The sequence below is a fragment of the Balaenoptera borealis genome (assembly GCF_965194805.1).
Source record: "Balaenoptera borealis genome assembly, chromosome: 19".
Classification (NCBI taxonomy): Eukaryota; Metazoa; Chordata; class Mammalia; order Artiodactyla; family Balaenopteridae; genus Balaenoptera; species Balaenoptera borealis.
In genome coordinates, this window is record NC_138878.1 from 12,863,232 (window position 1) to 12,876,128 (window position 12,897).

The 12,897-nt window shown below is 43.3% G+C and overlaps 1 protein-coding gene and 1 long non-coding RNA gene across 3 annotated transcripts in view; one reads left to right on the top strand and one right to left on the bottom strand.

The window, feature by feature from the left end:
* The window catches only part of LOC309617580, a 548,498-nt gene that overhangs the window by 60,331 nt on the left and 475,270 nt on the right, over positions 1–12,897 (top strand). The window lies entirely within an intron of this gene.
* HYDIN (HYDIN axonemal central pair apparatus protein) overlaps positions 1–12,897 on the bottom strand; it is a 441,132-nt gene that overhangs the window by 58,623 nt on the left and 369,612 nt on the right. For both annotated transcript variants that reach the window (XM_082369752.1, XM_082369751.1), the window contains 7 exons: positions 12,668–12,840; positions 11,847–12,045; positions 8,067–8,166; positions 6,508–6,607; positions 4,701–4,869; positions 3,944–4,182; positions 2,207–2,324 (listed from right to left, as the gene is read on the bottom strand). In XM_082369752.1, coding sequence (XP_082225878.1) covers positions 2,207–2,324; positions 3,944–4,182; positions 4,701–4,869; positions 6,508–6,607; positions 8,067–8,166; positions 11,847–12,045; positions 12,668–12,840 — 1,098 coding nt within the window. The remainder of the gene's footprint in view (positions 1–2,206; positions 2,325–3,943; positions 4,183–4,700; positions 4,870–6,507; positions 6,608–8,066; positions 8,167–11,846; positions 12,046–12,667; positions 12,841–12,897) is intronic.

Consider the following 12,897-nt stretch of genomic DNA (forward strand, 5'->3'; position numbering starts at 1 on the left):
AGGGTCTGTTTCATTTTTTTCCCATTAGACTAAACAGACTTTCAGTAGACTCAAAACAGTCTATTTTCTCTTTTTCTTTAGATTGGGCATCCTAAGACACCTAAGATTGGACACCTCTTGTAAAGATGTCAACATCCTGATCCCTGGAACCTGTGAATATATTACCTTACATGGCAAAGGGACTTTGTTGATATGATTGAATTAAGAACCTTGAGATGGGGATAGTATCCTGTACTATCCTCGGTCCAATGTAATCACAAGAGTCCTTAGAAATGGAAGAAGCAGACATAAGAGAGTTAGAGGAAGATGTGACTATGGAAGAGGCTGGAGTAATGTGATATGAGAAGGACCTGATCCACCATTGTTGGTTTTGAAGATGGAGGAAGGGAATCATGACCCAAGGAATGCAGGTATCCTCTAGAACATTGGAAAGGGAAGAAAGTGGATTCTCTCCTAAAGTCTCTAGAAAAGAATGCAGGTATCTTGCCAATACCTTGACTTTAACCCAGTGAGACCTGTGTCAGACTTCTGACCTACAGAACAATTTAAACAAGAGAAACAATTTGTATTGCTTTAAGCCACTAAGTTTGAGGTAATTTGTTATGGGAGCAATAGGAAACAGACACAGGAATTTTTATTTTTCTGGCTTCAAGTTCACTGAGTCTTTCTTTTGTTTCCTCCATTCTGTTGTTGAATCCATCCATTGAGTTTTAAATTTTGGTGATTCATTTTTTTCAATTCCAAAATTTCCATTTGGTTCTTCTTTATATTTTCTCTTTCTTGGCTGAGACTTACTATATTTTTATTTCTTCCAAGCATATTTGTAATGGCTTTTTGAAGCATTATGTTGGTTGCTTTAACATCTTTGTCAGATAATTCTAACATCTTGGTCATCTCGGTGTCGGCATCTATTGCTTATCTATTTTCACTTAGTTTGAGATCTTCCAGGTTCTTGGTATGCTGAGTGATTTTCAGTTGAAACCTGGACATTTTGGGTATTATATTATGAGACTCTGGATCTTATTTAACTTCTGTTTGAGCTGGCTTTCTCTGACACCACTCTGGCAGGGGAGGGGGTGAACACTGCCTTGTTACTGCCAGGTGGGGATAGTAGTCCAGATTCTCCACTCGGACTTCTTAGGGTGGGAGTTCCAGTTCCCCACTAGTTTTTGACTAATATTTCCCTTGTGGGGAGGGGTAAGAGTGTCTCATTACTGTTCTGCTGATTCCATGGGGTAGGAGGTCCCCTGGGGGGATGAGAAGGATGTCTCATTACCACCGGGTTGGAGTGGAAGTCAAGGCTCCCCATGTGGTGTTGCCATTGACAATGGTGGAGGTGATGGTGGGTAATGAATGTCTGGCTCCCTACTGAGTGTTCTTGGACATCATTTTGGCAGGGGGTCAGGGCACCTCATTATAGCCTGGATTGAGTGAGAAGTCTAGGCTCCCCACTGGCCTTTGCTTGATATATGTGGGGTAGGACCACAGATTTCTCTGTCATGTTTGACTGTAATATTACCGTTCTTATCTGAAAGTTTTCTGTCTTGCTAGGCTACCTTTTCCCGGTCCTTTGGCTAGTGGGAGAAGGCTTTTGTTGGGGCCTTTTTTGGTCCGTGCTTGTTGATGTTTCTGGATTGCTGGCTCCCTCAGCACCCGATCTAGGATATACGAAGCAAAAAGAAATCTCAGGGAACTCATCACTGTGATGTCTATTGGGTCCCAAGGATCCTAGCTGGTGTGATTTTTTTCTCTCCATTTTTCAGTCTTCTATGTTTGTTTTATACATAATGTCCAGGTTTTTAGTTGTACTTAGCTGGAAGACTAGGGAAAAAGATGTCTACTTCATCTTACCAGATGTAAAAGTCTTCAAATCTCCTTTTATTTAAGCCAATCTGAATGGGCTTCTATTTCATATCAACAAATGATTCTTGATTGAAATACTTATGAAGAGTAGAAACTAATTTCAAAGGAATGAGGAGCCAATGAAGGTTTTAAAGCAAAAGAGGATATCCAAATTAAAAGCCATAACTCCTTATTTCAAGATGAAAGTGATATTTCATTATAACTATTTAATATTCCTGCCATAGTAGGAATATTCAAAATTCAAATCCTGCTATCCTAGGGAGGTATTTGTTGCTAGAACTAGTTGGCAGGTTTCTGTTGCTAGAACACAGGGGTTTCTGTGAAAAAGGAAAAGGGTGCTCACCTGGTTTGTGACATTTACTTCTTTCTGAACAGAGTCAGAGAACTTGGTTGCCTTAGAAGGTACAGTCTTGTAGAAGCTCTCGCTTTCCTGGGATCTTGCATGTCTAACATGGCTGACGCTGATTAAAGAAGCAAGAGTATACCCTCAGGTTGGGATGGTCATTAAATACCACCTGCCTGTCTGCTTGCAAGGTCCCTTCTCCTTGGAATGAGGAAAGGGCCTTCCCTTGCCCAAGAGGGCATTGGGGAGCAGAGTCAGCTTATTCATTATCAGCCAAACTCATTTAACAGTTGTGAAAAAAGTATGCAGAAATTATACTTATTAAATATGATTCATAAGGACATTAAAGACTACTGCAAGTAAATAATAGTTTTAAATGTTTACTTGAGTTCACTGGAAAGTTGTGTGTGGAAATTATTTGTAGACTTCAAATCTTTTATCACTTAAAAAGCGCAATGGCAAATAGATTAAATTCTGTCCCTCTTCTTCACATTTAGAGTCACGGTGTTTTTAAGACTTAGTGTAAACAATAGCACAAACACAGGTTTTGGTAGGTGTTCACTTCACTCGAAACTAGTTTACCCAATAATTGGTTTTTTAGAGGCCAGTTCACCTAAAATATTCAAATGTATTTGAGGTACAATTTTAAACTTTTGAGAGTTTTATATATTTGAGCATTCACTTGCTGAATGACCAGAACAACTGGAATTTGAGTGCTTTGCATGAATTTGTGTATGCTAAGATGAAAAATAAATTAAAATTAAAACCAATTTAAAGCAAAACAAAATTATAATATCTATAAATAAACATTATTAAATTATAAAATAAGTAATAAAAAATTAGGTTGAAATTAGATTTGGAAGAAAGAGACTTTAGACAGTTTAATTAAAAATGTCTTAATATGTTCAAACTTTGCCAAAATGGAAGAGGAGATCGACAAAAATATAAAACAATTACAAACAATGTAAAGCTGTATGTCTGATTTAAAACAAGTAATTAGAAAGTCAATCTTAAATTACTAATTATTTAGAAAGTCAATTCATTTGAAAGTCAAGACAAAGTACCTGGGAACTGGCAAAAACCATCCCTAATTTGTCAAAAAAGAATATGACAAATAAAAGCCAAAAGCACTCAGAAAGGTAAATTGTTTTGATTAATTGATTGACAGCCACCTTTTGAAGAATACAGAGTTTTACTGTTGGAACAATTATTAAGTTAGCTGTTGTGATAAAGTGTCTTCATGGGGAGAAGGTAAAAACAGTCCCAGGAAAGAAGGCCTCACCAGGCTTTCTCTAGTCCAAATTTCCAGGGTACCCTTTGCCATCCCCTATCATGAAGCACAGCTATGATTTCTTTTGATTTAGCTTGCTGTTATAAATCCTACAGAATGACAGATAGGACAATGACTTACTGGTAAGTAATGTAGCACACTAGGAGTACCAGGACAACAGACACAGTCCCATGCAGAAGATTTTACATTTGTTCAATTAAAATGTATCATATATTGGACAGCAGTTAGAAAGCATGGGGAGTTTGGAGTCAGACATGTGGGTTCAGAACTGAGATCCACTGATGCTTTCTTCCGTAATCTCGGATGAGTCACTTCTAAACCTTAGTAACCTTACCCACAAAAGGGGATTGGGGGTGAATTTAGATAAACTATATGAAAGCTCATTGTAAAATATAAAGCACTAATTAACCAGGGAACGGTGTGAGTTAAGAAAATACTTGTCTTACACTTTCTTTTGATGAAGGGAGCTCTCCCTTGTCAGCCTATAAAGGGTGTATTTGAAGTCGATTACACCTTGATTTTCTATGGTGAAGGAGGAGCTTTTACGCGTGCCACAGATCAAAGCCCCGAAGTTGATGATGGAGGAGGGGCTGATGTTGTACTTGGAGAACACGGCATTCACAGAAAACTTAATTGGGATGCTGGCAATGATTTCACCTCCTTCTGAGATATTGGGCTCAATAATCTAGAAAGGGAAAAAGGATTGGGAAGATGTCAGCCACCAGCATAACTCCGGAATTTCCATGACTGCCCAGTTCATTCCGTATTTTCTTCATTGACATGAAGCCAAGTTCTCTATATCGTTCTCTTTATATTACTGCATCATCAATACGAGTAAATGCTAACATAAAACTTACCGTGTACCAGCCATGGGTCAACATGCACCACGTATGCCTCCCATTTTCACTTCCCTTCTCTTCTTTTGCACTTGAAACTCAGTTTCCCTGTCTCTGGTCTGGTCTCTTCCGAAGACCAGGGGCCACATTTCTGCTCTGGGGTTGTCAATTTCTGATGACTCTGCATACCTCCCACCCGACCTACCCGTGCCTGTAGTTCCCTAAGCCCTGGTGTATCCTCTCTGGTTGCCACCAGGCCAGCACTCCCTCTCCCCTCCTGGAGCACGGGTTAGACTGCGTACGCTTCCTTTCGGCGTGAGTCCCACGAGCCTGCCACCGTGTGAGTCCTCCCTTTGAGCTCGCTTACCTGACAGCGCAGAACTGGCTGGTGCTCGATCTTCACTTCCTTTTTTGCACGGAAGAGCACCTGGACATTTGTGGGTTTTTCCGTTGTGGTCAGTGAGCCCTTCTTGGGTTGGACTGAGATCATGGAACTTATATTGGTTGCTGAAATCCCTAAGGAGTCCACAGAAAAGCTGAGAGGCAAGAATAAAAAGTCAGTTTTAGTCATTATCTCGGGAACCCAAGACACTAGAGATGAGACTCTAGACTGCTAAGTGCCTGCCATGTCCCCAGCCCTGTTTAACCACTATGTGTAGCAGTGTTCACTGTGCTTTGTACTCTGTGACCACCCCTCCTTAGCCAGGATTGCCCAGGCCAAGCACTGGTGCTTGAGGCAAAGACAGCCATCTCTAGCCTGCGGTCAAGAGGGGTCCTTGCAGGAGAGCTGTGTCTAATAGGAACACGTGATGCTGGATAAGGACCAACTAAATCAATTCATTTCTCTCCCTCCTTGTTTCTCTGTCTCCCTCTCTCTCTTTGTCCCCCTTCCTTTCTCCTTCCCCGCTCTGAGACTGAATGCAGCACACACAGAGGGCACAGTGACGCAGAAGCCAGAGGATCTAAGGAAGGAGAGAGAGGGCGGGGGCAGAAGTCACGCAACAGAGGTGTTCAGAAGTGAGGCCACGGCCCAATGCAGGTGAGGTGAGGGGTCACAGAGAAAAGCTGACTCACGAGATGCCAGGGGGACTGGGGCTGGAGCAAGAAACTGAAGCTGAGGCGAGACACCCGGAGTTGCCATGGGGACCCACATGTTATCCCCAGTGGGTTCCAGGAGACCTGGCCCTTCGTTGCTGTGTGCATGGTGCCTGTGCTTCCTCACTCCCTTGCACATCCCTTCAGTGAACCCTGATCACTTACTCCAACCCGAGGGTGACTCTGTTCCATGAAGCCTAAAAGAGCAGAGCTAACGCCCGTCATAATCTAAAAAAAAACTCACAGCGGGCAGGATTCCATTCAGCACAAATTCCAAAGTGACTGTGGCTTTCTTCTAGGTTTGTTTAGCTTTTAGTTATATTTATTTATTTCAATTTAGGGTTCTAAGGAACGGTAGTATTGAGGTGGGACTGCTCTAATTTCGGCAATCTTTGAACTAAAGCGAAATTATCATGAATACACTGAATGCCTCCAAGTCTGCCAGGGGGAAGTCCCTTCATCACCTCTGAATTCTTCTGGGGGAAGGATGACCTTCCATAAAATCGACTGGCCATAGGTGCCGGCACTGCCTGGGGGACCTCCTCCCTCCTTGCACCCAGTGTCACTCTTTCCTCTCTGAGGAATCTCTCTTATTTAGTGTTTCATTTTTAATCTCAAGGACGAGCACAAGCTGGAGCTCTATTCCACCAGGCCGCCACTTGGAGTCTATAATACAGTAGTTCTTAAAATTAAAAAAGAAAACTGGAAAATCCCTAGGTCTTGACATGAAATCCTATGTAGACCGCCAACTTATGAAACAGAGAGGAGCTGAAAGGAGGGCAGGATGGCTTAAGGCCAGGGCCGCCATCTCCGGTCTCTCACTCCACCCCTAAGACCATCCCTCACCCCAGTATCTCCTCCTCCCAACCTCCCCCTGAGGTTCTCCCCCCACCCCCAGACCCCTGTGGCTCCAGGCTGTACAGCAGTTGGGATTCTATTCATCTGAAGCCAAGAGAAGCTAACAGCAGAGATGGTTCTTATGATTTCCCTGATCGGCTTTTTAAAAAAATTTCCCAGGCAACACACTTCTTGCCACGAGTGGATGTGGATGACCACATGCTGGATGATTTTTAGGTTACCTGAACATGACCTCGTATTTCCCACGGTTCTTCAGTTGCAGGGGCTGCTTCACCTCCTCCATGACCCTCACAATCCCAAAATCGAGGCCTCCTTCAGCTCCTGCAGAAGCCAGGGGCCGGGGTGGGGAGGGGTGGGATGAGTGGGCATGGGAGTGAGAAGCAGGGGAGCTTCCGGTTGAAGTTCACACGGAAAATCCATGGCGACAATTTCATATAATCTGTTTTCTGAAAACACTGTGCCTAGAAAAGCCTCTTGTAATTGAGCCTTAGTAAACAAACAACAGACACTGCTCTTGCACCCAGTTCAATGGGGTGGTTCCCTCTGGCTTCTATCCTAGGACCACTGTTCTTCTTTTCATGTCTCTCATTAGCTAAAACTCCCAGTGTTGAAAAAGATTTGAATCATGTGTATAATATTCAGAATTGGGATATAACGTATATATCTGTATTGTTATACTTTGCATTACGTCATAAACATTTCCCCAAACAATTAAAAACTCCCCATAAGTGTGATTTTAATGGCTATATAATATACCATAATACAGCTGTTTCATAATTTACAATATTATTCCTACAATAATAATATTCCATTATAGATAGACATTTAGGGTATTCCTAATCTTCCATTATTATAAATAATGCTGCAGTAAGTGTTTTTGTACATAAGACTAATGACACCTAGGCAAATATGTAGCTTTAACATTCTACAAGTCTTGCCGAGTAGGAAACCTACCGGAGGAAGGAGGGCCCTAACCTGGGTGTTGGTGCAGTGTGGTAGGCAGAATAATGCCCTGCACCACCCCCTCTCCCGCCCCTGCAAGATGTCCACGTCCTAGTCCCTGGAACCTGTAAATATGCTAGCCTACATGGAGAAGGAGAATTATGGTATTAGATGGAATTAAGATTGCTAATCATGTGACTTTAAAATAATGGAGATTATACTGGATTCTCTGGGTGGGCCCCAAGTAATCACAAAGGTCCTTAAAAGTAGAAGAGGGAGAACCAGAGAGATGGCAGCGTGAGAAGGACCTGACCCAACATTGCTGGCTTTGAAGATGGAGGAAGGGGACCATGAGCTGAGGGACGTGTGTGGCTTCCAGAAGGTGGAGAAGGCAAGGAAATGGGTTCGCCCCCAGAGGCTCCAGAAGGGGACGCAGCCCTGCCAACACTTTGCTTTTAGCCCAGTGAGATCCATTTTGGACTGCTGACCTAAAGAACTGTAAGATAATAAATACGTATTGTTTTAAGCCATAAAGTTTGTGGTAATTTGTTAGGGCAGTGATAGAAAAGCAACACAGGCAGGCAGATAAGAGCTCACTCTCAGGTGACTGTTCAGAAGAGAGCTCTGCAAATTTTATATTTTGACCACGCCTTGTTGTCTCCCATTGGAGAAATTAAGATTCATAGTAACACTGCTAACATCACTTGAACTTGCGTGATTACTATTTACCTAAATTCCACCTCTCTCCCCAACAACCACTGATCTTTCTCTACACAAGAAGCATACTGCCTAAAAGATGTGACCTCTAAATACCCTTTCCTTGAAGGGGTCAACAGACCTTTGGGGAAGGTGATGTCCAAGGCAACGTCGTAGGACTCAGCAAAGATCAGGATGTTTTCAAACTGAACGACACCAACGAGGTTGTCTGCGTCTAAAACCTGTCGGGGTAAGAGAAATTCTTTTGTAAAAGCAAGACCCACAAGGTGCTTGGAGCCTGAACTATGGAACACGCAGGAGGGATCATGAAGAAGGGGCTATGGAACGGAACATTTTTGAAATGTGTTTAGCTTTTGTTTTCACTGAGCATTTGGTAGGATGAGTGTTCTTCCTAACACCCTTTGGGGAAGGTTGGTGTAGACAATCAATAAAAAGATGGGGAAATGGGACTGCATTTTCCATCCTGTCCACTTACTGGGTTTCAATTATTTGCATGATTGTCACTACCTTACTGAAGTTTGGGTTGTGAGTATACATTGCAGGAAAGTGTTCTTTGAACTTTCAAGTCAAATAAACCTGGAGAGCATTTTTCTGACAGTTGAAATGAAAAACTTTTATATTCTAAATTATCCTTGCTTTACTAGTTTTATAAATCTGAACCATTCTGTTCTTTGTCTCTGATTCAACCTATGAGTCAGATTTTTCATATAAAATAAGTGCTAGATTTTTCATATAAAATAAGCGTTTAATGTTTCTCTTTTGGAAATTTCAGATTTTAAAAAAATGAACATCATTACTATTGGAAATGTTAAAAAAAAAAAAAAAAAAGCAAGACTCCTAGCCTCCAGCGTCTCCCTGCCCCTTCTGCTGTCATCCCTGGTGGTAGTACCTCCCTCACTCTCCTGAAGAACATCTGAACTGGTATCAGCTGTCAGCTGGATCCAACTGTTGACTCTTGAGACTAATGATGGGCAATAAAGGGTCTGTGTGTCAAGGGGAAGAGCCACTGGGCAGTGGGTGTGGCCCTCCTGCATCCGCCTGGACACCACCTGCCTCTCTGCTGAAGCCTCAATTTGAAAAACTAAGTTACCAGCTCCCCATTGCTTGTGTTTTAGGTGCCAATGGGGAAATCTGTAGCTGTCACCAAACAAGTTTTAATGCAGAGTTTCCATCTTATCTTTTATCAAGCATTTTGCCAGTGTTTCACAAAGCAAATTCGACTGCTTAAGTTTACCTTCTTTCTTTTGATGCTCAAATTCTGACAGAGATGACAAGAAGGGCTGGCAGCAGGAGGGAAAAATAAGACAAAGAACTTGGTTTATCAGATCCAGAATTTATATAGTTCTTTTCTACTGATAGATACCAAGTACCCAGAGCATTCTATTTCCTTTGCTTCCCTGCTTGGGAGTGGGGGGCAATTAAATTTTGGAATTGAGGAAAATAAGAAGGAAAATTTAAGAGGTGCAAAAATCAATTAGAGTTCACCAGAGCGCTTTTCAAAGGGACCAGAAAGCAAGGCATTTCCTCGTGTAGATGTTGAAGGAATGTAACCTGGGGAAGGGAAGTCTTAGACCACTTTGGGGGCCTGAGGGGAGATCCACTATGTCTGCTTTGGTTGGAACATATAGGAATGTGATGTCAGTTGTTAAATTACAGAAATGTTTCCATACCAGTTGATAAACAGCTGTCATGATGACTTCTCCAAGTGTCCCCTTGATGCTTGCCTCCTGCACCCTCACGCTTCACCATGGGAAGCCCTGGGCTCGCCATGATCCATTAACTAAAGGATGAAGCTGGCACAGCTGGGACCCTACACCTGCTGTGTGGCCTGGATTCACTGTGCAGAGATCCCTGTCTGTGTAGAGATTGGTGTTAAAAATGCTGACTGTCACCTCTGGGATTCATATACATTTGTGGATTGAACGAATCTATCAATATCTGTTTTCAGCTATCTGAAGGGCTGTCAGGGGTAGGTGCTAAGACAGATTAATTAGATCCACTGACTGGCCCCAAAAAGTAGAAACAGGATTAATGTGTGTAAACTACAGGGAGAAACCTGAGTGCAACCCAGCAAGGCATTAACAGTCAGACATGTTCAAAGGAAGATCAGGCTACTTGGAGATACTTGGTAAGTCTACTATCCCTGGGGGTATTCAAAGAGAAGCTTGGGTGACTTCTTTTTTTTTAATTTTTAAAATTTTTTTTAAATTTTTTAATTTTTTTAAACATCTTTATTAGAGTATAATTGCTTTACAATGGTGTGTTAACTCCTGTGGGTGACTTCTTGATTGTTGCATTATCAGCTCAAGCATCAAAAGTCAGTGACATTCATTCATTCATTCGTTCATTCATTCAACAGATTTTACTGAGTGCCTTTTACATCCAGGCCTGTGCTAGACACTGGGGATATGATGGGGTAGTGAGTTGAATGATGGCCTCCAAAAGTTATGTCCATATCTTAACCCCTGGAACCTATGAATGTGACTTCATTTGGAAAAAGAGTCTTTGCAGGTGTGATTAAGTTAAAGATCTCTAGAAGAGATCATCTTGGATTATCCAGGTGGGCCCTAAATTCAATGACAGTGTCCGTATAAGAGACAGAAGAGGAGAAGACACAGACAGAGGGAAAGGCCATGCGAAGATTGAGGCAGAGATTGGAGTGATGCAGCCACAAGCCAAGGAACATCTGGAGCCACCAGAAGCTGGAAGAGGCAAGGAAGGGTTATTCTCTAGAGCCTTTAGAGGGAGCATGGCCTTGCAGATACCCTGATTTTGAATTTCTGGCCTCCAGAACTGTGAGAGAATAAATGCCTGCTGTTTCAAGCCACTCATTTGTGGTCATTTGTTACAGCAGCCCTAGGAAACTAATACAGATGATGAGCAATTCAGGCAAGATCTTGCTCCAGTGGAGTTCACATAAGGAAGTAAAGAAAGAAACAGGATAATGTCTGAATGGGGTGGGTGCTCTGAAGGACAGAAGACAGGGTGAGCGATTGCACATAGTGAGGTTTCCTCAGTGGGATGATTAGGAAAAGCCAGCTGAGGCAGTGCTGTTGAGCAGACCCTAAGGCAGAAGCCAATCCCCACAGAGCACAGGGACAACATTCCTGGCAGGGGTGCTGCAAGGCCAGGGCCCCGAGGCAGGAAAAACCTGATGTGGATACAGAGGCAGGCAGGTACTCAGAAGTAGGTGAGGACCCTGGGCTTTATTCTTAGTACAATGGGAAGACAGCCTAGTGCTTTAGGAAGGAGTGACCTGATTTGACTGACATTGTAAAGATCCCTCTGGACACCTGCGGGGAAGGGGAAGAGGGAAGCCGGCTAGGAAGCCTCTGCAGAAGTCCAGGTGAGCGACACAGCAAGTGGCATGCATGAGGGTGGTGGTGGCAGTGGAGACAGGGAAGGGCACGGGCAGGAGATACACTGGGAGACAGAATTGACAAGACTTGTTGGAGGACTGGGATGGAGGGGGAGGCCAACGGGAAAACGGAGGAATCAAGGATGACCCCTGGGTGTCTGCTGGGAGCAATTGGGCGGAGGCTGATGTTTATTGAGTTAGGACTCTGAGGGGTGACTGGGTTTGGGGGTCTTAAATCTGAAATCTAATGCTTCTCGAGGAACAGTAACACCATTCATTCATTCATCTACTCATTCATCCACTCTGCACTGATTGAGTGCTCTGTTCTTGGCCCTGGGAAATCAGCCATGAACAAGACTGCCTTTACGGAGCTTAGTTGTAAGCAGAGCAGGATATTGTGGGTTGGGGGGTGTCAAACGGGGATCAGATGGGAGCGTGTAACATGGAGACCTGGCTTGGTGGGTATGTGTGTCGGTGTGTGTGTCAGGGAACCCAGTGTGTACATACTTTGGTGACCAAGTCTGAAGATGTATGAAGCCTTACCTCCAAGCGAATTGCCTTCTTGATGTTGATGGGTTTGGAGGGTTGGAAGTGCACTTGTAGGCTATGCTCAGCCTTGGGGGCTATGGTCCCCTGCATCGCGGACACGGTGAAGTCTTCGCCCAGGTGCTCCAGGCTGGTGATCCTCCAGGCCAGGGGCAGTAGTGTGATGTTGCGGAGAAGAACTACCTTGAAGTCTTTCCTGCAGAGACCAAGAGAAATTTTGTCAGTTTCAAATGATTTTGATTTATTATGGCAGGTCAGAAAAAGCACCTCTGGTTATTCTATTATTGCTAGTTCACTAATAAGTATTTATCAGGGAATGGGGCCTACCTGTGATGATCAAGGAATGCAGGATACATTAGCAATATTCTCTCCCAGCTTCCTCAGAAATAAACATTCTCTATTTAGAGTAATACAATTCCAGTGAATGAACATGTTAATTCTAGGTTTGGTCTAGTGTTCTGCGTTTGTCCTCTAATTTCTAGAACGAAGATTCTTAACCTTTTAGGGTAATGGACTGAAAATCTGGAAAAACGTAGTCCTTCTTCTGAGAAAAATGCAAATATGCACACACTTTGGCAGCTGATCTTAGGGTAGTCCTTAACCATTTTGAAGTCCATTCACTGAACCCAAGGTGACAATCTGTGAACTCAGAGGGTTACTAACTATCCTGATTTGCACAGGACCAGAAGTTTCCCAGGATGCAGGGCTTCAAATACTAAAACCAGGCAAGTCCCGAGCAAATCAGGATGAGCTGGTCACCTTAGAACTAAATGTTCTTTAAATGTCATTCCGGTCCTGGTATCACCCAGAACTCTGACCTGTGCAGCAAGAGCCGGTCAAAATGCAATTGTCTGGGGTCCAGCTCCAGTTCTGGGCGGACGCCCTGGCAGCTTAATTTGAAGACGGCTGGCTTGGGGCTCTCCTTGATGCAGCAGACAATGCTGTCTTCAAAGACACCAACTGCGGTAGGGTAGGCCCAAACGTTCAGCTTCTAATGGGAGAGTCAAAACAAAGTACGTTTACACCGAGGATACCAAGGCCTCAAATT